We start from the raw sequence: 26,578 nt of genomic DNA on the forward strand, positions 1-26,578 counted from the left end.
CTATTTTTAGTTTTTGAAGTGAAAACCGCTAACTTCACATTATTTTTTTCAATAGAACCTCCAGCCTTTACCAGGAGGATTGAGGACAGTGTTATTGTCCTCGGTAAACTGGCACAGTTTCAGTGTGTGGTTGTAGGTTCTCCAACCCTTTCTGTTCAATGGCAAAAAGATGAGAGCTGGATTTTGGAGGATCCAAGGATTGAGAGAACTTTTGAAAACAATATGGCGACTCTCAGGATTTCTGCCTGTGAAGCATCTCATGCAGGTAGATACAGCTGCCAGGTGATAAACGAGGCTGGGCAGGATAAATGCTTCGCCACTCTCACAGTTCAAGGTAATTTGCTGAACCAACAATCCTTACTCCATACGTTTAACACTTACAAAGCCATTTCATTATGTATACCTTGCTAGCACCAGATTGGACCCTTTATTCTCAGAAATATCCTAATTTTTCATCCCATTTATTCAACAAGGTGCCTGAAATATTCCTCAGAGATTTTGGTCCATATTGACATGTCATAATGGTGTTGCTTAAGGTTGGTTGGCAGCACATTCGTGATGCAAATTTTCTAGGTCACCACATCCTATGTGTCCTTTATAGATCATTGGAGTACAGTAACTCTCTGGCATGTTTAAGAATCCAGTTTAAGATTGTTAGTGCTTTATGATGCTCCAATCAGAAAGGAGTCAAGGCATTCTCCGGCTTTGGCATTTAAACCATACCGAACAGGGACTTAAAGGGCCAAAGTGTGCCACGAAAATACCTGCCATACCTATACAATTCCACCACCAGCCTGACTCATTCATACAATGCATACAAATCTTTAATTTTTTTTTTGGTCAAATTCTCTACCATTTAAATATCACATCTCTAACAGAGCTTTGTGAGACAGCGGAACATTCCTTCCATCTTTTATTGTGTAGTTTTGAAATTTGCAGTGATGAGTCCTGAAGACAAGGATTGAGAACCACTGTCTTAGTTGGATCAAGTAGGTTTGGGCTAATGTTGCATTTCTAGTATTCTCAGTCTTCTATAATAACATCAGCTGTTGTCTTTTTTTGGACCATTTTCTTTAATTCACCAGTTTCCAAAAATACTAAGATAGGCCGGTCTAGTATCAACAAGCTAGGCCATGCAAGGAGACTTCGCCATCTCTAAATGCCTATATGCATCAAATTCAAATGCAATAGAAAGGATGTACCTATAAAATGGTTGGTGAGTGAATATTAAAGCAAGGAATCGATTTAATCCTGACTTTGCTCTGCGTTGTAGAACCCCCTCAGATCTTAGAGAAACCTGAGGAAATCAAGGTAACAGTCGGAGATCCAGTCAGTCTGGACTGTAAGGTGAAAGGCTCACCTGAGCTCAAGGTGAGATGGATGAAAGATGGCAAGGAACTTCAGTCCATAAGGCAGCACAAGCTTATCTTTGAGAACAACGTCAGCAGCCTAAAGATTCAGGGAGCGCAGAAAGCAGATGAAGGAGAGTATGTGTTTGAGGTGTCAAACCACATCAGCAGCTGCTCCTGCAAAGTTAAAGTGGTCGTATTAGGTTGGTGTGACCATCCCGACGAATGAGCAACATCAACTACACACTGATTAAATTATATTGACCTTCTTACTCCTCTTTTGGTGACAGAGCAAGTAATTCCTCCAAGCTTCATCAAACCACTTGTAGAAATGCAGGAGATTCTGGGCTCATTTGTTCAGATTTGCTGTAAAATATCCGGTTCCCTCCCAATCTCTGTGGAGTGGCAGAAAGATGGGAGTAAAATCTCCAGTGGTATCAAACACAAACTGATCCAGCAGGACAACTCTGTGTCTGTGGAAATTGAACAGCTTGAGAGACCTGATGCTGGGTCGTATTCTTGCAAACTGACCAATGCAGCTGGGAGCTGTGAATGTAGTGGATCCCTCAGGGTCAAAGGTCAGACACTGCTCTTCAGTTTGACTGGTCGTAATGTACTGAAAACAAAGGTGAGTACCTCTTTAACCCGGTTTATTGTCTTGCCTTCAGAGCCTCCCAGTTTTGTGTTGCTGCCCGAGTCACAGGCGGCTCTGCCCAATGCCACAGTTCGCTACAAAAGCACGTTTACGGGTACACCGCCCTTTATGGTCAAATGGTTCAAGGACGACATGGAGCTCATGACCGGGCCAACATGTTTCACAGGCGTGGATGAAACGTCCTGCTTCTTAGAGCTCTACTCAGTGGCCGTTGCTCAGAGTGGAATTTACTCTTGCCAAGTCAGCAATGATGCTGGTTCTGTACGCTGTAGTGCAGATTTGACTGTCAAAGGTTGGGACTCACAATTTTTTGAATCGTTTCTTCATCTCATGCTCCAGCTAAACCCATCCTTCCTACTTTATAGTGCAGTGATTCTGTTCACTCAGATGTAGTTCATCAAAATGTGTCCAGTTTTTGCATTGTATTCACTGCTAGCTCATAATTGTCAGCTTGTATGTTCTGTTACTGTCTGTTCTGTTTGCTTCCAGCTGCTGATTGTCTGTCTGTGTTTCGGCCTTCCAGAACCACCTGAGTTTGTGCTGAAACTTCCCGCCACTAAGTTTGTAAAGCGGGATGAATCACTCCGCCTGGAGTGCAAAGTTCGTGGCACGGCCCCTCTGAAAACGACCTGGTACAAACACGACACCAAGGTCTCGGATGGGGGCAACTACAGGACCTCGTTTGTTGACTCGGTAGCTGTCCTGGAGCTGGTGTCCAGCAGCTTTGCTGATGATGGAGTTTACACCTGTGAAGCTCAGAATGATGCTGGCAGTGTGAGCTGCAGCACCACACTTACTGTTAAAGGTCAGCCTCCCACGGACGTCTAACAAGCTTCTAATACTTGTGTGCTCACGTTCAAAGCTGACATCTGTAACAACTCCTCCTTATCTCCATCTTGAATCTGAGCAACCACCATCAGAAGTACTCTTCTTCACCTTAATCATTAATCAGATTGACTTCACTTGTGCCTTTTTCTGAAATGAAACACAATCTATTAACAAACATGCTATAATAAATTCTAACATATTTCCTCTAACTTTCATATCCTAGCCATACTTAACTACAAACTCACCAAACACTACTTCCTAAACATCTGATTCAAACTCATTCTACATCCCCACTGCAAAACCACAAGAAGTTACGAAGTATTTTTGTCTAGTTTCTAGGGTAAATATCTTACTACAATTAAAATATGACAAAACTAACTTATTAGTAATTTTTCAGCAAGATACAGGTGTTTGTTTTAAGTCAATAATTCTTGAATATTGATTTTTAAAAAACAGTTCCATTGGCAAATTTTTTTCACTTGTAACACAACATCTTTCCCAAATTAGGCGTGAAAAAAATCTGCCAGTGTAGCTAGTACTTTTTATTAATATTCAATAATTATTTACTTAAAACAAACTCACATCTTACTAAAAAGCTACTTAGTTTTAGAATTAGTTTTAGTCTTATTTCAAATAGACTAGGATATTGTCACTATAAACTAAACAAAAATATTTGGTAAGTTTTTGTTGTTCTTAAGTTTAGTGCTTAGCGTACAAGTCCTTTATTCCATTTTTTACTAAATAATAACACAAGAAATTTTCCTAACATCTTCAATCCATCTAAACTCTTGAGTTTATGCGTGGACCCAACATTTTATCTTTAAACACGTAAAGTGTTGTTTCCGCAGATTTACAATTAACAACTACCTGTGGGTCGAATTTTTTATTCTTTTCCATTTTTACAGCACAACTTTCTTTTAATTTCCAGATAAGTTCCTACTGATCTGTCAGCAGTTTTTCCCTCCACTAACTCCACACTTTGACCTTCACTAAAACTACACTTAAAGTTAACTATCTCTAATTTTCAACTTGTTTTTATTTTTTAGGAGCTGTTGTCTTAAAAGCTTCTGATGTAGTTCCAATATGTAAACCTTATTTAGCCCTGATTTCCACCAAATAAAGACCACATTTAGACCAAGTAGTTTGGTCCTCAGGTGCATCTCAGTAATTTAGAAATAACTCATTTATAGATTCATTAAACACACACAGTGAAATATTTTGCTTTTTTAAAAAAAAATTCTGATTATTATGGCTTACAGCCAATTAAACCCCAAAAATTATTTATTTTTTAATTATATTATATAAGACCAATTAAAACAAATGAAGCTCCAACCAATTATTGAATTCAAATACTGTGCAGTACAAGGCTACTTATCTGTCAAAATTGCCATTTAATTTGGTCTTATGTATCATTTTGAGTTTCTGAAAACTGACTTTTGGTTTTCAGTTACTGGAAGTCAAAATGATCACAATTAACAAAGCTAAGCAACTGAGAAATTTCACCCTGTTTAAAATTACTCAAACATATTAACTATGCACCCCTGTGTCAGAAATAAACCCTGAAATGTTCTAAGAAGCAAAACAAAAACCTGGGAAATGTATTATTTTAATTTCTGAGAAACAAATAATTTTGTCCACTTGAGCCTCTAAATACAAACTTAATTACTTCAAACAGGCAATTTGTACCTTATAAATCTGTATAAGGAAATTTGCATTCAGAGGTTCAGTGAAAGAATCATAATTATTAAGTATTTGTCTCACTATGTTCACACTCCAGGCAAATGTGATCCAAATCCGATTCTTTTTGCCCAAATCCAAACCATATCTGACTTTTACATGGAAGTCTAAAGGGCTAAATTCTGATCTTTTCACATCCCCCTCCCAAAATCTGATTTGTGCCACTGCTTTATATGGAACTAAATCGGATATGGTCATGTTGCATTTTATTAAAGTTTTACATCATTGACGTGAAATAGGCTTCATAGTCCTGCATCAGAAAAAGACAGATGTGGTAAATCTGGACGAAAGCAATGACTGAAAATTTTAATCATGAAGTATTGAAAGAAGTCTATGTCTTCGAAGCACATCATTTCATAATCCAACCGCTCTTAGCTCTGACTACACATCCAAACAGACTCCTATACAAAAGTTACAAAATGTCATTGCTGTTAGTTGTGCTTTCTTTTTATTAGCTTCCTTCATCATATGATTTTGTGACGATACGTTTAATAATTGCCGAGTAACTTTAAAACTGATACATAAATGGCACCGTCCATTATTAGTTCCAGTATACGTTCTTCTGGGACATAAACCATTGAAATGTCATTTCAGTCGCATTTAATATATGAACAACCAGGCAAAAAACGGATTTGAGGATTAAGACCTGCTGAGTGAACGTAGCTTTAAGCCTCTAACCACAGATTAAACTCACACAGCCAAATTGCCGTACTTATCTGGTTACCTCATTATTCTTGCTAATTTCAGCAAAATGTAAATATTTAGTAGATGTCCAAAACTCAATTTAGAAATTAACAAAGCTTCCACTTTTAGTCCATATTTAATAACCCAGACATTTAGAGACAGTTGAATCATATCTTCATTCAAAAAAATGCACTGAGACCGCAGAGATTTCATATTTTTACAAAAACACCTAAAACTCCAGTTACAGCTGTCAGCTTTGAGCTTTTAGTTGTGATTCATTTTCCCCGCTCATGCCTCTGTAACGGTTTCCTGATCTCTTCGTAGACCCCCCTGCATTTGTGAAAGTACCCCAGCCCGTTGAGGGGCTGATGGGTAGGGACGTGAGCTTGTACTGCGAGATGAGCGGTTCCGCTCCGTTCCAGGTCGCCTGGTTCAAAGACAGGAAACCTCTGATGGAGAGCAGGAAGTATAAGATGGTGGGCGAGGGGAGCTCAGCCACTCTGCATGTCATTGGGATAGAGCCTTCGGACGCCGGCGAGTATGAGTGCAAAGTTTCAAACAGTGTAGGAAGTGACTCCTGCCACACTTTGGTTAAACTCAGAGGTCAGTATTGAAAGTAGTGGGCGTTCAGGTTACCTTACCCCCCTCCCTCCACTCCTGCCACCATTTCTCACTCTACCTTCTGCGCTGTTTTTGTCCTCAGAGCCGCCATCATTTGTGGAGAAACTGTCCAACATGACAGTGATGCTGGGAGAGGAGGTGACCCTTATGGCCACTGTTAGAGGCTCTGAACCCATTACTGTGTCCTGGGTTCAGGACAAGGATCACATTCTCAGGGACAGTGACAACAGGAAAATCACCTTTGAGAACAACCAGGTGGCACTTACTGTGTTTAAGGCCGATGCAACCGTTGCAGGCAGATACACCTGCCAACTCAGAAATGATGCTGGGAGTGTGGATTGTTTCGCTAACTTGACTGTCCTAGGTTTGTAATCGTATAATTCTCTCTTTCTCTGTCAGTGTTGTTGGACGGTGTATTGTAAATAGAAAAGAAAGGAGTAAATTTCCACCAAAAACTCAAATATTTTGAGATTAATCTCAGAGGTTTTCTAGAAAAAATAAGCAGGTTTCTGAGCTCCAAAGAAAAAAATCTGAAATTTTAGGTTAATCTAGAAGAAACTTCAAAATTTGTGAGCTCCAAAGGTTGAACATTTATTAGATTTTTTTTTATTCTTTAGTTTAATCTCAGAAGATTTCCAGAAAAAACTAAAAGGTTTCTAAGCTCCAAAAGTTTAAAATCTGCTAGAAAAAAAATTCTGAATTTTTAAAATTAATCTCTGATATTTGCTAGAAAAACAAGAAAATTTCTGAGCTTAAAAAGTTGGAATTTGCCACAAAAAAAGAGATTAATCTTATAAATTTTCTAGCAAAAACATGGACATTTCTGAGTTTCAAAAGTCAAAAATTTTGAAACACAGAACTACAACTCAATTTTAAATTATTTGACTTTTGAACCTTTGAAATTTCCATATTTATTCTAGAAAATTTGAGTTTTTTTCTCAAATGTTAAATTTTTCATAGTAACATTTCTGAGATAAATATAGAGGTTTATTCTAGCACATTTGACTTTTCTAACTCAGAAATGTTCATGTTTTTTTCTAGAAAATATCTGAGATTATTCTCAAAATTTCTGATATTTTGGCAGAAATTTAGTCCTTCTCCGTTTCTATCTATAATGGCCCCAATACGCCGTCATAGTCTTGTCTGTCAGTCGGTGTCTTGTCCATATTTGATGAAAAGCATGTTCTACTCCTGATCCTTCCCACTTCCAGAGCCTGCTAAGATTGTGGATAAACCCGAAACTTTGAGCGTGACGGCAGGCGACATGGCCGCCCTGGAGGTCAAAGTGTGCGGGACGCCGGAGCTCGTCCCCAAGTGGTTCAAAGACGGCATGGAGCTGGCCACATCCGGGAAGTACAAGATCTCCTTCTCGCAGATGATCTCCAGTCTCAACGTGCTTTCTACGGAGAAACTGGACTCTGGCGAATACACGTTCCAGGTCATGAACCAAGTCGGAAAAGACCTGAGTAAAATTAATCTCACCGTTTTGGGTGGGTGTTGAATCTGTATTAATTTGGTTTGAAAATAAGTAACATTGTGTGATTTCTTTTAGTTTGTGATAAATGTATTTTATACTGTAAGAGGTTAAGAAAAATCCACATTTATTAATATTTATTATTTATTTCAGCAGTTCAAGTCAAAAGGAGAAACTCATTATATAAATTCATTAAACACATAATGAAAAAACAAAATATTACCAAGTATTTTTGGTCTAGTTTCTAGTTGCTAATATCTTGTACATTAGAAATAAGACAAAACTAAAATGTGACTTTTCAGCAAGATTTAGGAGTTTGTTTTTAATATTGGTATATGGTTCTAGCTCCACTGGCAGACGTTTTTCACTTTCATTTTCCCATTTTATAAGTGAGAAAATCTGCCAGTGGAGCTAGAAGTATTTCATTAATACTAATAAATTATTTACTTAAAACAAGCTCCTCTGTGTCGCTGGAAAATTACTTCTAAGTTAGTTTTATCTTATTTCAAGGGTCCTAAGACATTTGCACTAGAAAGTAGATTAATAAAAAGCCGTTTCTGCATTGAGATTCTCATAAAGTTCTCGATGCAATCATATAAAGCTAAATATGAAACATCTTTTTACCTTGATGTTATTTGGCACAATACAAAACAGGTGTGATTTGATTGATAAAGTAACATTTAAGCACACAACTGTAATGTCAATGGTTATATTTAAAGAGTTTGGAGGGCCACATAAAAACTTCTAGTGGACCAGGTTTGGCCCACGGGTCTTGAGTTTGACACGTGTTGTAGTGTATGTGGTTTTATTTTATCTTTGCTTCTTTTCTTAGCTTTTTTAAACATATATTTAACATTCTTTGTATTTTATAAAGTTGTAAATTGTATAAACCTTAAAAACCTAAAAGGGCAGACTCAGACTGACTGAAATAAAAATATTGTTATGATATTCTTACAAACTGTTGCCTCCGTTGTCAACAGATAAGACCGTTCCTCCATCGTTCACCAGGAAACTGAAGGACTGTAAGATGACTGTAGGAGAAGCTGCAGAGATGGAGTGCAAAGTGTCTGGCTCCCCACCTTTTACTATTTCATGGTACCACGATGGTGAGGAGATACAAAGCGGGCCGAACTGTGAGGTTTCCTTCAGCGACAACAGCTGCACCCTCAGAGTGCCGACCCTGAAGATGACTGACTCTGGAGTTTACAAGTGCAAAGCCATCAACAAGGCTGGTTTCAGCGAAACTTCAGCAACTTTGGCTGTCAAAGGTCAGTTCTTGCTTCATGTTGAGCACTTCTGTTTTGGTTCTGTTCAGTGAAACATATAAACTCACATTCTGGAGATGCAAATAATTAATCTGCCTATGATTTGTTGTTTATTAAAGATTAAAGAAAGATTAAGATTAAGAAAGATTAAAATTAGCTCCAACTGCTGCTTAGACCTTCTTTTAGTGTTGTAGTTTAGCTGCCATCCAGCAGAGGGCGCCACTGGTCATCCTTAAGCAGAGCGAGTTGATATAAGAATGCAAAATAGAAAGGGTCAAACTGAGTCCTTTGAGAGATACAAAATGAACTTTGTGCAGTTCTGTTTTGAAATATGAAAACTGGACAAAGTTTCATCTTAATAGCTTTATTCAGCTGAGCTGCATGACGGAGCAGCATCAAGTTCTCATTTAAAAATGATTAATCTGCTAATAAGGCGAGGATGTGTCAACAGAAAAGTGGAGGGCATAACCGAGAAAAAATTGTACCATGTTGGTAAAAAAACGTGATGAGAATAAGCAGAATTGATTTTGAAGGCAATTAATTATTTTCATGTAGCAAAGTTTTAACATTCAATGTCAATGTCAATGTCAAATTTATTTATATAGCACCTTACAGCAGACAAGACTGCACCAAAGTGCTGCACAAAAACAACAACACAAAACAACAACACAATGACAAAACAGAACACACATCATTTAAATGCCAAAGAGTAAAAATGAGTTTTAAGAAGCGATTTAAAATGGTCCAGGCTGTGGGCAGATCTAATCTGGAAAGGTAAGTTATTCCATAAAACAGGAGCAGCAACAGAAAAAGCTCGATCTCCTTTCCTCTTAAGTCGAGTTCGAGGAACTGTAAGTAATAACTGATTATTTGATCGTAGCGTTCTGGACACAGACTGGAAATTTAAAAGGTCCCGAAGATAAGGGGGGGCTAACCCATTTAAAACTTTAAAAGTTAACAAAAGAATCTTAAAATCTATTCGATAAAAAACAGGGAGCCAGTGTAAAGATGCCAGAGTTGGCCTTATGTGGTCATGCTTCCTGGTTCCTGTGAGAAGCCGTGCTGCTGCGTTATGGATCATTTGAAGTCGCTGAATCTGTGATTTTTCCATCCCTCTATATAAAGAGTTGCAGTAATCCAGTCGAGTTGTTATGAAGGCATGGATAAGTCTTTCAAAGTCCTTAAAACCGAAATAAGATTTAACTTTTGCTAAAAGCCGAAGGTGGTAAAAACTCGATTTAACGACAGAACTAACTTGTTTATGTAGCTTTAGAGAGCTGTCAAAAGTGAAACCAAGATTCCTAGCAGAGGTCTGATAAGAGCGAGCTAAAGAACCAAGAATCTGATCTGGATTTGTAGTCTGAAGTTTCTGACCAAATAATAGAACTTGAGTTTTGCTTTCATTGAGGTGAAGAAAGTTTTTTTCCATCCATAATTTAACTTCAGCTAAACAGTTTAGCAACAGCTGAAGAGAATCAGTTGTACCATTTTGCAATTTAAGGGGCAAATAAATCTGGATATCATCTGCAAAACAATGAAAGGAAATATTAAATTTTTGGAAAATTTTACCAAGAGGCAGTAAATACAAGATAAACAAAATGGGCCCTAAAATTGACCCTTGGGGAACACCATACTTTAATGGTCTGGCCCCAGAACAGGATTGGTCAAGATGAACAGAAAAGGTTCTGTTTTCTAAATAAGACTTGAACCATTGGAATACTGAGCCTCGCAGGCCAACACAGTGTTTTAATCTATGTAAGAGAATTTGATGATCTACAGTATCAAATGCAGAGCTCAAATCTAGAAGTAATAAAACTGCAATGTTGCCTGAATCAACTGTTAAGAGGAGATCATTATACACTCGGAGCAAGGCAGATTCAGTGCTATGAGCAACTTTAAACCCAGACTGGAACTTCTCAGTTATATTATTGTCTTTTAAAAACATTTCAAGCTGAATAAAAACTAATTTCTCAAGAATTTTAGATAAGAAAGGCAATTTAGAAATGGGCCTGAAGTTTGCTAGGTCACTGGGGTCTAGATTGGATTTTTTAAGAAGAGGTTTGACCACAGCATGTTTGAGAGTAGATGGTACACAACCTGACTGCAATGAGGTATTTATCACCTTAAGAATGTAGCTGCCAAAAATCAGAAAAATGTCTTTTATCAGACGAGTAGGAAGACAGTCCAGTGGATAATTTGAAGGCCGCAGATGGTTTATAACCAACTTCAGTTCATCCATGGAAACTGGCTGAAAGTGCTCTAGAGTTGCTGGGCATTGTGGCATTCCAAGGGAATCTAAGTCTACCAGCTTATTCAAGCCTCTAAGAGCTTCAATCTTTCCTATAAAGAACATAGAGAAAGCCTCACAACGTTCAACAGAGTCTAAAGGACTTGATATAATCGAGGGATTGACAATCCTATCCAGGACATTAAAAAGGACCTGCGGCCTATGCCTATTTGAAGCTACAAAAGTAATAAAATATTTCGATTTTGCTAATTTGACAGCCTTCTGATAGACATTCCTTTAAGAGCAACACATATTTCTGTATGAACATCTCTCTGTTTTGGGGGAATTAAGTGTTTCACATATTTTATTCTTTCCATATTTTATTTTTCTACTGAGCAACCTCAGAGGTTTTTGTTTTTATATTTTGTCAATATGTTTTTTAATAATATGAGAAAACCACAATTTTCTGTTTATTAATACAGTTAGCACAAAACAATATTCAAATTTACTTTTTTTGTTTTTTAGTTCACCATACTGTCAACTCTTGATCCTCTACAAGTTTACACCTACAAATGGTCTCTTATTGATTATTCCTTAGTCGACCAATCATTAATTAACACATTAATTGATGACTTCTTTCCCTATCACATTCTGATTCCACCTTGTTGGATGTTTCCTTCTCGCCCAGAACCTCCATCTTTCGTGGTGCCACTGCAGCCGATGGAGGCCATGCCTGGCTCCAACGTGACCTTCTCAGGCATGGTGAAGGGCAGCGCGCCCCTCACCCTGAAGTGGTTCAGAGGAACCAAGGAGATGCTGCCAGGGAAGGACTGCAGCTTCACCCTGAAGGACAACCAAGTGACTCTGGAGCTTCACAACGTGAACCGATCCCATGCTGGAGAGTACACCTGTCAGATCATCAACGATGCAGGAAAAGAAAGCTGTGCTGTGAATCTCACAATCAAAGGTCAGTTTCACATCTCTACCTCCAGTTACAGTCCTAGAAGCCCCAGTTAGAACCAGGATGAGAGCAAACGGTTCTTCTGGAGTGATAATAGTTTTTAGATAACTTAAGGTCAGTAAGTGCTTTGAAAGGAGATATGAAGCTAACCCAGCAAGGATTAGGTCCCAGTAAGTTTGTATCTCACCTGATAAAAATGAGGAATTGTCTAGATAATGTTTCTTTTGCATGCTAATCAGCATTTGTGGCCACCATTAGATAAACTAACTTTTAACTTAGTGCTTTAGCTAACTTTGAAAATGTTTTGTGCATTTAGCTTCCCCTATATTAACTCTTACAGATAAGTTATAAAGTGATACTTTACTTGGCTGTTTTGTAAACTTTCAGTTGAATAAAGTGCAACATCTGTGTTAAAGTTTTGGTTATCAGATGTCAAGAATTCTCCAAGTAGTTAGACATTTATATTCATGCTCTTATTTTGAAGTTTCCTTAGGCAGCAGTTCTGTTTCCTTTCCTCACATTCTCTTATTTTATTTTTAAAATAAACTTTTTAGACAAGTGGCAAAAACACAACAAATGAATGAATATAAAGAAAAGTACAACACTTAGAAAAAACAAGCAGAGTTGTTATTTAAACAAATATGTTTAAAAAATTACATATATGAATTGTTCTGAGAGCCTTTTTGTTGGATGATGCTGCATGATGTTCTCCATCATGTTCTCCATCATGCAGCATAGCAAATTACATTTTCTGTACCCAGAATGCATCACGGTAGAGCGTAAACAGTTTAAAATCTGCTGATGTGTTTTTGGACCGAAGCTTTACTGAGCTCAACAAGGCAAATTTAACAACATAGTTAACAAAGTGTACAATTATAAAACTGAATCCATGAGTAAATTAGTTATCCATGAGTAATCCACGAGTCCCTTTCCAAAGAATCACTTCCTAAAGTGATCGTTGTGTAGTAACAAATTTGGCTCTGCAGAGGGCGATGTAACAGTTTAGATGTCAACATGATTGAAATATGCGCTTTAGCATTAGTGGAGCCAGCTTTTTAGTTTAGTTTATCTTATTAGTCTACAAGTTTATAGAGAAGGTGTTTAAAATGAGCAGAGATTATTTGGTTTCCTCTTTAATAGGATGTTTTGTTTGTGTTTGTCAGAACCGGCAGCCTTCTCTAAGAAGCTGAAGGACGTGTCAGTCGAGAAGGGCAAACCTTTAACGCTCGAGTGTTTGTACATCGGAACTCCAAAGATCACAGTGAGCTGGTTCAAAGACGGCCAGCAGATCTTTGCTTCCTACAAATACAACATCACCACGACGGAAAGCTCCTGCATCCTGGAGTGTCTCAGCACAGACGACAAGGAGGCCGCAGGGACGTACAGCTGCCAGGTGTCCAATGACGCAGGAAAGGACACAAGTGAAGCTGTTGTGTCCATTTTGGGTTAGTCTTACTTCAAATCCAACTGACTTTCTTCTGCCAAAGAATCCCAGAAGTTCTCACTACCATGTTTCATTGTGTCAACAGAGCCTCCATACTTTGTTGAATCTCTGGAGCCCATGGAGGTGACAGCTGGTGATGCTGTGTGTCTGAAGTGCCAGGTGGCAGGGACACCAGAGATCAAGGTGTCCTGGTTCAAGGCTGACGGCAAAGTGCGGTCTAGCTCCAGCTGTAAGTTGGAGTACTCAAAGGGCGTCGCCAATCTGAAGCTCAGCAAAGCCACCAAAGCTGACATTGGGGAGTACACCTGCAAGGCGGAGAACAAGATCGGCTCTGCCTCCTCCACCTGCAGACTCAATGTTCTCGGTAAGGAGGTTTTCACACCTGATAGTCCCATAGACTATTGGAACATTTCTTATATTTTCAGTTGTTTTCTTGGTTCTTTTTCACACTGCACTGCGTCAAATGAACCAAACTAACTGAAAAACCTGCCTGTGGTGGCACTGCACCAAGAACTACAGAAGGAAATTACACAAGAGCCTCTGAAGACACTGAGCGCAACTTCCTTCTTCATAAAATGTGAAAAAGTAGCATCAGATTTTTGCGGTTGTAGGATTTCTCTTTTGTCATCATTTCTCCTGTTAGCACTAAACTTGCATTTCTTTTGGTTTTATTTACTCAGAATGCTCTGTGCTATAGTTTGCTTCCTGCTTTTGTAGTCTTTTAAATGGACCAGAGTTCACTTTTTTGGTCCAGATCAGAGTGCGACTAAGCTTTCACACCTCCCCAAACGGACCGGACTATCTAGGCAAACAAACTGGAGTTTGAATAAAGTGGACTAAACAGCCTGGTGTGAATTCACCCTAAGACAACACAGAATTGAATTTAGAGAAATCCTGACATCTACTGTTCCTCTGTTTTCTCCAGAGGCCAAAACACCTCCTTCCTTCCCCAAAAAGATCACCAGCCTGCAGGAGACAGAAGGTCAAGCGGTGCGTTTTGAGTGCCGTGTCGCCGGCTCATCACCCATTGAGGTGTCATGGCTGAAAGACGGCGAGCCGCTGATGCAGGGAGGCGAGTTCTCTATGCTATATGACGACAACACGGCTGTGCTGCAGATCAGCCGTGGCGAAATGAGGCACTCTGGGGAGTACACATGCGTGGCGACCAACAGTGTTGGCTCAACTTCCTGCAGAGCCAAACTCACCATGCAAGGTCTGTTATAGTCCCACTGTAGGATGTTTGCAAAGGAAGCAGAGGATTCTGGGTCTTAGTTTAACTCTGCTTTTGATGACAAATGGTTAGAAGTGTCATTAGATACAGTTGAGTTTATGAACTTGGATCAAGCAGGAGTATTTGGACACTACTGATGTTAAGACTATGTGTGCAGTGGAGAGTAAGGGGTTTAGAAAACTTTCTGTGCTGTAGCAGTGTGTCGAAAGAGTTGGAGTCCACCTAAAGATTTCTTGTTTTATCTTCTTGCTGCTCCTTCGTGGGTCTGCAGAACCCAGATACGCTCCGGTCTTTGACAGAAAGTTGTCACCGCGGGAGGTGACGGTGGGTGACAGCATCGAAATGGAGTGTCACATGACCGGGTCTGCTCCCATCAAAGTCACATGGTCCAAAGACCATAAAGATATCCGCTCTGGTGGGAACTATAAGATCAGCTGTGTGGAAAACACCGCCCACCTGACCATACTGAAGGCGGATAAAGGTGACACAGGCAAATACTTCTGCCATGCCTCCAATGACATGGGGAAGGACTCTTGTTCCACTGACATCTCTGTCAAAGGTATTTTGGTCTTCTCATCCAAAACCCTCAAACCCATCTGAAGAGAAGTCTTAGGTGAGTAACCACTTCTTCTCTTCATCGTTTCTTTCCCCTCTTGGTTTCAGAGCGTAAAAATCCACCGATGTTCACCAAAAAGCCCTCGGAGCACATCGAAGACATGGAGGGCAAACTGGTAAAAATTGAGGGCCGAGTCTCCGGCTCTCAGCCCGTTTCAGTCAGCTGGTTCAAAGACGGCAAGGAAATCCACAGCTCTGACAAATACGATATCAGCTTTAAGAGCAATGTGGCGGTGCTGTGCATCAAGAGCAGCCAGGTGACCGACAGCGGCAGGTACTCCTGCCAGGCCTCCAATGAAGCTGGAAGAGCTTCCTGCGACGTCACTGTGGGCATCCTGGGTGGGTTTGGTGTTCAAAGTTCACTCATCGGCTGATGTGTCAAACATTTTAAGAGGAAAAAAAAGTTTATATATTACAAAGAAAAACAACCTGTGGCTGTAAAAGAAGTTAGATTCCTCTTAGAAGTAATAGTTCAGATACACTTTAAGGGGAACCTATTATGCGAAATGTACAGTTTGCATCTCTTTGTACTTCCATTTGGCTCTCCACTGCTTCTACAAACAGCTCAATTGCTTCAAAAAATCTACACGGCCATTTTATGGCAATAAGCTAATGTTTGTCTTAAAAATGAGCTGTTTCAAAAACTTTATTTTACCTAGCAACCCCAGCAGAGTTAATCCAGTCACCTAGCAATCCAAGTGAAGCTCCAGCATGTTTGGTCAGCTGGTTTTACTGCTGTATGTGCTGTACATGCACTGGAAAAGACAAGTGTTATTTTGACTTAAAGTGACAGGAGGCCCTAAAACAGCTAAATTCTCATTATCTAGGAATAACTTTCCCCATATCATAACATGTTGATGGAAGCATAATAGGTCCCTCCAATTTCCTTCACTTTTACTAGGTTAAAATTATTCTTTTTTTTAATTTGTTCCTATTGGTTATTTGGTTTGTTCCTGTCTCTGTTGTTGCCTGTTATAGTCTCTGTTGATGTCTTCCAGTCTGTTATTTCAAGCAGCTAAAGGATCACCAAAATCACAAATCTTTTGGTATTCATTCTTTTTTCAGTGTGACAAACTGACAGCCTCTGTCCACAGGCCCACTCTGACTTTTTAATACCTTTTCAGAAACTTGTCTTTTGTAAAAATATGCTGTACAGAATGAAATGGATCGCCCATTGGTACCATGGTGCAGAAGTTTCGCTTCTAGATTAAACCGATCCCTGTGTCTGCAGTTGAGTTCAAACCATTTTATCTCATCTGCAGAAGCCAAGAAGCCTCCAGTGTTTGATGTTCCACTCAAACCAGTGACTGTGGATGAAGGCGACAAGCTGAGCCTCAGGTGCCACGTCTGTGGGTCCGCTCCTCTGAAGGTCCAGTGGATGAAGGACAGGAAGGAGCTTTCATCAGCCGGCAGCATCAGGCTCGGCTTCTCTGATGGTACAGCCAGTCTGGAGATCAGCTCAGCCTCCAGACACGATTCTGGCGATTACCTCTGCAAGGCTACAAATGAAGCCGGCGCCGAGTTCTGCAAGGCCAAAGTCACAGTGAAAGGTAAAACCCGAATGACCTCCTGATCATCTCAGCCAGTATCTAAACCTTCACTGCAAAAACACAAAATTTTACCAAGTATTTTTGTCTAGTTTCTAGTCGTATTACACCTCAAATAAGAGAAATCTAACTGACAAGTAACTTTTAAGCAAGATTTAGGAGCTTGTCAATAATTCCTTAATCCTGATGAAAAAGTGTTTGTTCTGTTGGCATTTCACTTAGAACCAAAAGTGTCTAAGTGCATTTCACATAACATACATTTCATTTGCGCATATTTTACTTATAAATTTCTTGTGGCGGATTTTTTTCATTGATACTGGGTAAGGTGCAACACAAAGTATTCATCCAGGGTAATTAATTAATTAATTAATTTTATTTATTAGTAATAGGAACCAAAACATAGTCTTGAGCAAAAGTAAAGTAAAGTAAATTAAGAGTGAGCCACATCCTGATCTTGTTGCTAAAAAGACAAAAAAAATCCAGAAAAAGATAAAAAATTTAGCATATAGTTTGCTGTTTTTTTTAATCTGGCAGACCTGCAGGATACTTTTTTTACATTTACAATAATTTACTCATTTATTTGTCTGCAGAAATCTGACTATGAATGTTGTGTATTTAGTTTACTACTTATTTAGCAGGTAAAAGTAAAAACAACATGTTTCCTTGTGTTGTTGTCTTACAGAGAAACCAGGAGCAGCTAAACCTGAGACTCCAGCAGCAGCTCCAACCAAAAAACTGGATAATCTATTTTTCATTGAGGAACCCAAATCCATGCACGTTACAGAGAGTAAGACCATCAAAGTGGAGAGCAGAAATATTTAGAAAGTGTTTATTTCCTGTCCTAATCTCCACCTCTCTCTACAGAGGGAACTGCCACCTTCATCGCTAAAGTTGGAGGAGAACCCATCCCAAGTGTGAAGTGGATGAAGGGAAAATGGAGGCAACTCACCCACGGCGGCCGCATCTCAATCGTGCAGAAGGGCCAGGAGTCCAAGTTGGAGATCCGAGAGGTGACCAAGTCGGACTCGGGTCAGTACCGGTGCGTTGCCTCTAACAAGCACGGCGAGATCGAGTGCAACGCTGACATGCACGTTGACGGAAAGAAAGAGGCGCCGCAACTAGAGGGAGACCTCCGAGCCAAGCTGAAGAAGTGAGTTCATTCAAGAACTTTCTCAGCTGAAATCTGTGAGAACGAACTCCTAACATCTGATCTGTGTCCCTTCAGGACGCCATCGAAGCAGAAGAGTCCTCAGGAGGAGAAGGACATCGACATTGTCGAGCTGCTGAGAAACGTCGACCCCAAAGAGTACGAGAAATACGCCCGTATGTATGGCATCACTGACTACAGAGGTCTGCTGCAGGCCATCGAGCAGCTCAAGAAAGAGAGAGGCGAAGAAAGTGGAAGACCGGTGAGGCTCCCACAGTCTGCTGCTCGTCTCTCACTGCAAACACACAAACTCTTACCAAGTATTTTAGTTTTCTTTCTAGAGCAAATGCCTTATTACACTTAAAATAAAACTAAACTAACTCATAAGTAACTTTTCAGCCAGATAAAGGACCTTGTTTAAAGTCAATAATTCCTTAATATTTATTAAAAAGTATTAATTACACTGGCAGAATATTTCACTTATTAATATCAGAAAACTGTCTTGCTGCCAGTGAAACTGGTACTTTTTAATAAATATTAAGGAATTATTTACTTAAAACAAGCACTTATATATTACTGAAAAGTCACTTGTAAGTTAGGTTTTTTTTAGTTTTATTTCAAGTGTACTAAGATATTTGCAAGAGAAACCAGACCTAAAATACTTGGTAAGAAGAAGTGTTTTTGCAGTCCAGGGTTTCTTATTTGAGGACGTTGCTGAGTAATGCCGTTGTTGTTGACAGGAAGTGGAACGTGGAGACAGAGAGTCAGATGAGGACATGGCTCGGTTGGTGGCCGACCTGCAGAAGAGGATGGAGAGGACAGAGGTCAGGACACACCGTTATACACTTCAACGTTAAAAAAATATTGAGGAAATAATAAAGTGTTGCTTTGAAATTGTTGCAGTTTCTGTCATGAGCGATAATTGTCCTGTTGCGTCTGCAGCCTGTCACCGTAGTGAAGGACATCTCCAACCAGTCCGTCTTCACCAACGAAGAGGCGGTGTTTGAATGCGAGATCAAGATCAACTACCCAGAGATCACGCTGTCCTGGTACAAGGGCACGCAGAAGCTTGACACAGACGACAAATACGACATCAGCATCAGCGGCGACCGCCACCTGCTCAAGATCAAAAGGTGCCAGCCGTCTGACCAGGGCAACTACCGGGTGGTGTGTGGGCCGCACATCTCCAGCGCCAAGCTCACCGTCACGGGTCAGTACCGACACAACAAGGCATAGGCTGGTATGAAACTATAGCAGTATGATAACATATCACGGCGTTATGATTACAGCTCTAAAATGTGTTATTTTGCATTTTCTTTATCATGCTTTAATGTGAATAGGTGATTTGCTTTTAAATGTTTAATGAATTGTGGATTGATATTCACCATGTTGCTGCCAGAACTAAAGCTGTTTGAAAAGAACAATTAGGGCAGACATGTTACTTTGACTAGAAATTAAAATTAGCCATAATCTCTATTGTCATTGTCAACTTTAATTCTCCTTGGAAGATCTAAGGACAGAGTATTAGGGCCGTGCTAAAATAAAAAATTTTTAAAATGAAGAAGAATGTAGTCATAATAATGCAACTACTCTCATAATCTGGCTATTCTCAAAATATTTCAAAAATATTCTTATACAACTTTATACTCATATTATTATTTATGACTTTATTCTTTTATTATTTAAATTTTATTCATGTAGGAGTTTATTTTTTTAATGCCACTCTCAAAATAATACCTTTTTTCTCATAATATTATGACCTTATTCTCCTATGACTATTCTCAAAATATCAACTTCATTCTTGAAATATTGTTACTTTAAACTGATTATACTCGTATTATTTTGACTTAATTCACGTACAACATTATTCTTGCAATATGAATTTATTCTTGAAATATTATGAGTTTATTCTTATATCCTGGCTTTATTCCCGTAATGTTTATATATATACTGTATATATGGTCCTAATACTCCGTTGTACTTATACTGCAGGAACAGTATGACAGAATATTTTAGTGGTTTTGAAACCATGACTTTTTCATATTTCGGTCTACCTTGAAACCGCTCCCTGCCTGGACATACCCCTGCATCTCAAACTGAGTTTCCAGTCTGAGCAGAAGCTGAATTTTCTTCTCTCTGTGTTTCAGAGGTGGAGGTGGAGAAGCACCTGCAGGACACGTCGGGTAAGGAAGGCCAGGCGTGCACTCTGTCTTGTCAGTTGTCTGTTCCTAACGTCGAGGCTCAGTGGTTTAAAAACGGAAAGCAGTTAGAGATGAAGGGAAGGTATTCGTCTGAGGTGAAACACAAAGTTCAGAAGCTTCTGATCAAAGACCTGAAGTCTGAAGACCGGGGCAGATACTCCTGCAGATACCAGCACCTGGAGTCCTCGGCGGACCTCAAGGTGGAAGGTTTGTACCTGGAAACCTTCCTGTAGACGTGATGGATGCTCTGCCCGATTACTAACCTCTTTCATTTCATCCGACTCAAAGGGTGAATTCACACCAGTCCAGATTTAATCAAACTCCAGTCCGTTTGCCTGAAAGTCTGGTTGGTTTGGGGAGATGTCAGCGCATAATCGAACTTTAATGCAGACCAAAAAATCAAACTGGTCCGCTTACAAACCTCGGTCTCAGTTTTTTTAATAATAGTTTTAAATTAAATGTACTTTATTTTTAGCAAATAACAGGACATAGAAAGATCTTCAACACTATAAGTAACATCAGATTACAATCAAAATAATATAAAATAACTAGGTGTTGTAAACTGCAAAGTAAAGTAAAAAAAAAGTTTAATAAATGTATACATAAGCAAAATAAAATAATTTGTATATTTTAGTTTTAAATGTGTAAAAATACATTCAGATACATATATTAAAGGTTTTGTTACAACATAAAAGAGGAATAAAAGTAAATGACACAAAATAGGTCAGCTTGAAGAAGGAAGATCTAACGACAGAGTATTAGGCTTTGGATGATCTCAGTTCCAGCTGAAAATGTAACAAATGTTGCACTTTTGGTCCCCAATCCAACCGAGTTTACTGGACTATCAGGTGTGAAAACACCCTAAAACTAATGTTGGCTATTTGGCTTTTGCCTTCTTTTTTCCTTTTCTTTTTGGATTTATTCTGTCTTAATATCCTCCATGATCGTCTTGCACCGTCATCCTCAACAACAACCAGTCATCATAATGTTCCATCAACATCTGTCTGGTGGTCGTCTCTAACCGTGTGGCTGTTGTGTTGGTGAAAAACTGCCACCCAGTTACTGTCACGTTCACCCATTCACGTCTTTATCTGTTTTAGCCGAACAAATTCATTTCACCAAGCGCATCCACAACGTGGAAGTCAACGAGCGCCAGTCGGCCACCTTTGAGTGCGAGGTGTCCTTCGACAACGCAATCGTTTCTTGGTACAAAGATACGTGGGAACTGAAAGAATGCACTAAGTACAACTTCAGAAGCGAGGGCAGGAGACATTTCATGGTCATTCGAAATGTGACCATTGAAGACGAAGGTGTGTAGAGCCCAACCGGGCTCCAGAGGCCGCCTGCAGATTTTTCTCCTCTTGCTGTTCTTTGTGACCTGAGTGTCTTCATCACTAATCCCATGTAGGCGTGTACTCAGTGATTGTGAGATTGGAGCCCAGAGGAGAGGCTAAGAGCACAGCTGAGCTTTATTTGTCTGGCAAAGGTACAGTTATTAGTCAGGCACCAACTTTTCTGCTTCTGATCAGCTTTGGACGATCTCAGACTTTAACACAAACCGCACTCTTTTTTTTTTCTTCTTTTTTTTTCACAGAAATCGAATTAGCGATGGTACCGACAGGTGAGTGAGTTATTATTCAGAAAATTACGTCTGGTAAATTTTATTCAGAAGGGACACTTTTGGAAACTCTTGTTGTCCACTCAGATGTGACGTCACATTTGCAGAAAAACTGTATTTAAGTAAGAGTAGCACTGTTTCAACAAATTTTTACTCAAGTAAAAGTAAAAAGAAAGACCCAAGAAATTGCACAAGAGTAAAAAAGTATTTTGTAAAAAGGCAACTCAAGTACTGAGTAACTGATTGTAATATAAGTACATTTAATATTTAAAATGACAAACAGATGGACCAAATTAAAGTTTTGTGGAATTTCTGGTATTTTATAGAACAAAATGAAAATAATTCATATAATTAACAAAATTAAGCATAAATAAAAAATTGTCCAAATCAATTTATTTTAATATGAAACTTTTGAAACTGCAGGTGTACGTCTGGTAAATTTTTGGTTAAAACACTTCATTCAGTGAAGCATCCAGAAATTTTACTCAAGTGAGAATAGCAATAATTCATAATAAAATTACGTGACTATACAGCCTGAACACACGTAGCTTAGCATCATAAAGGGACATGAGCAAAGTGCTCACAAGATTCTTCTATGGTTTTTCTGCATTATGTTTTCTCTTGCTTTGGTGCACTGTGCTAAATTAATAATACATACGTCTCCAGGTTTCATTTTGTTAGCAGAATTGTTCTACCGTGGCAGCGCTGCTATGGATGGCAAGTAGTACAATAGTATTTATGCCCTCCAGCTTTGTGAGCATGTGCGAAATATCCGGATGAAACAATAACACAACCAAAAACAACTTACCAAAAACACAGATATGGCCAAAATGATATCGATCATTGTCATAAATTTCTGTGTTCGTTAAATTCCTGTTTTCAAATTTAATTATTCCAAAATGTATTATTAAATTTGGTATAAAATGTTTCAGAAGGTAAAAAAAGACAGTTCACAATAGTTGAGATTTAAAGCAGGAAAGCTGTTTGGTTTGAACCATTCTCCGTATTGTGTAGATTTCCCAGACTCTTCAGTTCAGAGGCCTGAAGTGCCTTCATCAGAAGAAATTCAAGGTAAGATTCACAGACTGCTGCAGGGACTAAAATAAAACCTGAAACGGTTCTTCGTGGCTAACAGACCCAAAATGTTTTTCTTCAAGAATCTGCTGAGTTCTATCAGTATGAAGAAAAGATCGAACAGAGAGGTACTTATCCAGAAATCTTCCTTAACATGAGGATAATATGTTCAAATTTGACTAATCAGATTAACTCAAACCTTATTAACAACAAAACTAAGCATATTTTTATTTAATAATGGGGTCTTAAATGTTTTGTTTTTCTTCAAGAATCAGCTGAATATTCGTATCAGTACGAAGAGGAGGTGCAGCAGAAAGGTACCATGTTTCTCCCTCCTCATCCTCTTCATCAGCTTCTAACCATCTAACCAGCACCGTTTATATTTTCATCCTGTCAGGACTAAAAATAATAACGTTTAAATGTAGCTAGTAAAATCTGTTCTTATTTAGTGAAGTCTCTGGAGTTATCAGGTAGATTTGACCCTTTTTCTTTTTTTCCACCCTCTTCCTTTCTCCTTCATCACCATTTTAATATCACCGTCTTGGATAAACTTTGCTATTGTCCTGATTTTCTTTTTTCATTTTGTGCCTCACTTCTTCCTCTAACACTCCTTATCTTTGGTGTTTTTGGTGTTGTCACACCTTTAAATTTAACCCGGTATATGTGTGGAATGATCGTATCCACTTATGCTAACTTCAGATTTCTTCTACTGGTGTAAACTGGTTTGTTCTTTTCCTCTGAGACGTCAGAAAGCTTCGTTATTTTATGTCAAACTGTTTCCAAAATGTCTCATGTTTGTCTTTTGTTACTTCTGTGATTTTGATCGTCTTCAGTCGAGTATCAGAGCTGGACAGAAGAGACTGTAACACAACAGATTTCAGAGACTAAAGGTATCACCGTTGTGTTTACCTTGCTCTTTTTTTCTCTTGTAATAACCTCTTTTTAACACAAAATCGAAGAATATTTTCTACCAAGCTGATTTTTCTTAGGATTTTCTTGATGTTATGTGTTACAGAGTATTAGGGCCACACAAAGAAAAATAAAAAATCTAATTACAAGAATAAAGTCAAAGTATTATGTGAATAAAGTTGAAATCATATGAAAATACAGTCATAATATTACAAGAATAAAGTCTTCCTCGAATAAAGTCGTAATATTATGACTTTATTCTAGTAATACTGTGACTCATATGATATGACTCATATCATATGATAAACTATGATAATATCTCATATTATTGCGACTTTATTCTCATACAACTTTATTCATGTGAAATGATGACTATTCTGATACGAGTTCACTCTCCTAATACTATGATTCTCACAATTTTATTACTTTGTTCTCATAATTTTATTTTTCTTTTGGTTCCTTTCTGAGCGTGGCCTAATACTCTGTCGTAGCTATAAATGTTTTCAGACACTGATTATAAGTCTTTGTGTTGCTGCGTCTTCTTTCAGCTGCCAGAGTTGCTGTTGAAGAAAAAGTGGAGACCATGAAAGTTGAAGTGAGGGAGGAAATCCCAGCTAAAGGTAACACAGAGCTCCGTCAAGATTTATGTCCTCTAATTAAGTTTAAGATTATTATTTTTTGTATTATTTCTGCAAAATCTTTTTCCAACGACACAATAATCAACGTGTGTTCAGGTAATGATACAGTTCTGATGAGAAGACTGAAAACTCCTCCCTCTTTGGATTTCCATAGCTCAGCCACATGTTAAAGCATCATTCAAAGTTTGGACAGTTGACACAAAATTTACAGATTTCAGGGTTTCTGCAGGTTTCACCAACTCAAACTTAAGACTATTTAAGACATTCTTGAGACCATTGTCAATTAAATCTAAGACCTGTATCATGACAGAAATGTACAAAAGAGAATTGCATATTTATATTTATATTTTTGGGGATGTTATTTCTGACCTGTTTTAAAGTAACTTCACCTGTGATTAGTTCTCATTTATTCCTAACATGGTTTGTGTTTTATTTTTATTCCGAAGTTGAGAAGAAGCCCGAAGAGAAGCCGACTGCAGCTGTGGAGGAACCCAAGAAAAGTATGAATGTGTTCAGGGATGGATTTCTGTGTGGGCTGTTAAGTATTCTTGAAAATGCTCATCCTATTTAACTAAAACTTTGCAGAACCAGAGGCCAGGAAGCCAGTAGAGGAAAAGGTTCCTGCAGTTTCAGTCCCAGAGAAGAAGGAAGTTTCTGCTCCCAAAGGTATTCTACTACTGCCTGAATATTTTCAATGTTTTTCTTCATTGTTGTTTATCTTTACATTAACTTTCCTTGCAATGCGGGTTCATGCTCTTATGTTTTGATTCTGCTCCTTTAGTTGTTGTTTTAATGTGTCTAACAGAACCAGAGGAGGTGAAGAAGCCAGTCGCTGCTCCAAAAGAGAAGCCCGGACTTCCAACCAAAGGTCTGTATTTCTTCTCTGTGGCTCCCATCTGTAGTTTCAACCTCTTAACTTCTTCATGATGTTTGATCTGGGTTTGTTCTGTTCTGTTTGGACTTCGCTGGTGTCTGCTTTTCTGTTAATCTTCCTCTTTCTTCTTAGTCTTCACCCTCTTTAAAACTCTTCTTCAGACTCTAACATCAGTTAATGTTTATGTTGCATAAATGAAGATGAAGCCAAACCTCAGGTTCCAGCTGAGCCCAAGAAACCGGTTCCTGAAGCAAAGCCCAAAGCTGAACCAGAAGCCAAACCCGCCCCAACTCCAAAGGCAGAGCCAGAACCAAAGGCTAAACCTGCTCCAGCTCCTAAAGAAGAACCAGAACCAAAGGCTAAACCTGCTCCAGCTCCTAAAGAAGAACCAGAACCAAAGGCTAAACCTGCTCCAGCTCCTAAAGTAGAACCAGAACCAAAGGCTAAACCTGCTCCAGTTCCTAAAGAAGAACCAGAACCAAAGGCTAAACCTGCTCCAGCTCCTAAAGAAGAACCAGAACCAAAGGCTAAACCTGCTCCAGCTCCAAAAGTAGAACCAGAACCAAAGGCTAAACCTGCTCCAGCTCCAAAAGTAGAACCAGAACTAAAGGCTAAACCTGCTCCAGCTCCAAAAGAAGAACCAGAACCAAAGGCTAAACCTGCTCCAGCTCCAAAAGTAGAACCAGAACCAAAGGTTAAGCCTGCTCCAGCTCCTAAAGAAGAACCAGAACCAAAGGCTAAACCTGCTCCAGCTCCAAAAGTAGAACCAGAACCAAAGGTTAAGCCTGCTCCAGCTCCTAAAGCGGAACCAGAAGGGAAGCCAGTGATTCCTCCATCCAAAGGTATGCTCTAGGGCTGCAACTAACGATTATTTGTTTTCAATTATTCTGACGATTAATCGATTAATCAATTAACCATATTAAAAAAAAATTTATACATTCTGCAGATTTTTCATTTACATTTTTACTTAAAACTGTCAATTGAGAAGGTGGGGTAGAATATGTTTACAGACAAAAGTTTTTTTTATCTTAAATACAAGATGTATATTTATTTTTTGTACAGTTTTTAAGAGTCTGTGTACTCACGTTAACAATTAATCGATTACTAAAGTAGTTAACGATTATTTCAATAATTGATTAATCCAGTTAATTGTTCCAGCTCTTGTCTGTTCTGCTCTGTTTGTATCTGTGTGTTGAGTTCTCACGGTTGTATGAAAACAAACTGTTTAGCTTCGAATGTGGAAGCGATTCTTTCACTGTCTTTGGCCTGAAACCGTCTGAATGTCACTTTAAGCCCCTGAAGAGGCTGCAAAGATCAAACCTGAACCAGAAGCTCCAAAACCAAAGCCAGAACCGAAGAAAACAAAACCAGAAGTCCTTAAACCTGAACCTCCTAAACCAGAACCTGCAAAACCAACACCAGAACCGAAGGAACCTCAGAAGAAAGGTACACAACACCTTCTAACACAAACCCCTCCTT

General features: G+C 38.9%; 1 protein-coding gene across 1 annotated transcript in view; it reads left to right on the forward strand.

Annotated features, from left to right (window-relative positions):
- Positions 1-26,578, forward strand: part of ttn.2 (titin, tandem duplicate 2) — a 219,590-nt gene that overhangs the window by 60,712 nt on the left and 132,300 nt on the right. The window contains exons 57-91 of the mRNA XM_032568351.1: positions 56-334; positions 1,274-1,552; positions 1,640-1,927; positions 2,018-2,296; positions 2,528-2,809; positions 5,578-5,856; positions 5,957-6,238; positions 7,086-7,364; positions 8,329-8,616; positions 11,529-11,807; positions 12,965-13,246; positions 13,331-13,609; positions 14,171-14,458; positions 14,748-15,035; positions 15,140-15,430; positions 16,354-16,641; positions 17,321-17,425; positions 17,503-17,788; positions 17,864-18,047; positions 18,526-18,609; positions 18,728-18,995; positions 19,933-20,193; positions 21,087-21,296; positions 21,395-21,472; positions 21,581-21,607; positions 22,619-22,675; positions 22,762-22,806; positions 22,948-22,995; positions 23,512-23,568; positions 24,136-24,207; positions 24,672-24,725; positions 24,811-24,891; positions 25,031-25,093; positions 25,300-25,941; positions 26,393-26,545. Coding sequence (XP_032424242.1) covers positions 56-334; positions 1,274-1,552; positions 1,640-1,927; positions 2,018-2,296; positions 2,528-2,809; positions 5,578-5,856; positions 5,957-6,238; positions 7,086-7,364; positions 8,329-8,616; positions 11,529-11,807; positions 12,965-13,246; positions 13,331-13,609; positions 14,171-14,458; positions 14,748-15,035; positions 15,140-15,430; positions 16,354-16,641; positions 17,321-17,425; positions 17,503-17,788; positions 17,864-18,047; positions 18,526-18,609; positions 18,728-18,995; positions 19,933-20,193; positions 21,087-21,296; positions 21,395-21,472; positions 21,581-21,607; positions 22,619-22,675; positions 22,762-22,806; positions 22,948-22,995; positions 23,512-23,568; positions 24,136-24,207; positions 24,672-24,725; positions 24,811-24,891; positions 25,031-25,093; positions 25,300-25,941; positions 26,393-26,545 — 7,305 coding nt within the window. The remainder of the gene's footprint in view (positions 1-55; positions 335-1,273; positions 1,553-1,639; positions 1,928-2,017; positions 2,297-2,527; positions 2,810-5,577; positions 5,857-5,956; positions 6,239-7,085; positions 7,365-8,328; positions 8,617-11,528; positions 11,808-12,964; positions 13,247-13,330; positions 13,610-14,170; positions 14,459-14,747; positions 15,036-15,139; positions 15,431-16,353; positions 16,642-17,320; positions 17,426-17,502; positions 17,789-17,863; positions 18,048-18,525; positions 18,610-18,727; positions 18,996-19,932; positions 20,194-21,086; positions 21,297-21,394; positions 21,473-21,580; positions 21,608-22,618; positions 22,676-22,761; positions 22,807-22,947; positions 22,996-23,511; positions 23,569-24,135; positions 24,208-24,671; positions 24,726-24,810; positions 24,892-25,030; positions 25,094-25,299; positions 25,942-26,392; positions 26,546-26,578) is intronic.

The sequence above is a fragment of the Xiphophorus hellerii genome, chromosome 7, assembly GCF_003331165.1.
Source record: "Xiphophorus hellerii strain 12219 chromosome 7, Xiphophorus_hellerii-4.1, whole genome shotgun sequence".
In the NCBI taxonomy this organism is placed as follows: domain Eukaryota; kingdom Metazoa; phylum Chordata; class Actinopteri; order Cyprinodontiformes; family Poeciliidae; genus Xiphophorus; species Xiphophorus hellerii.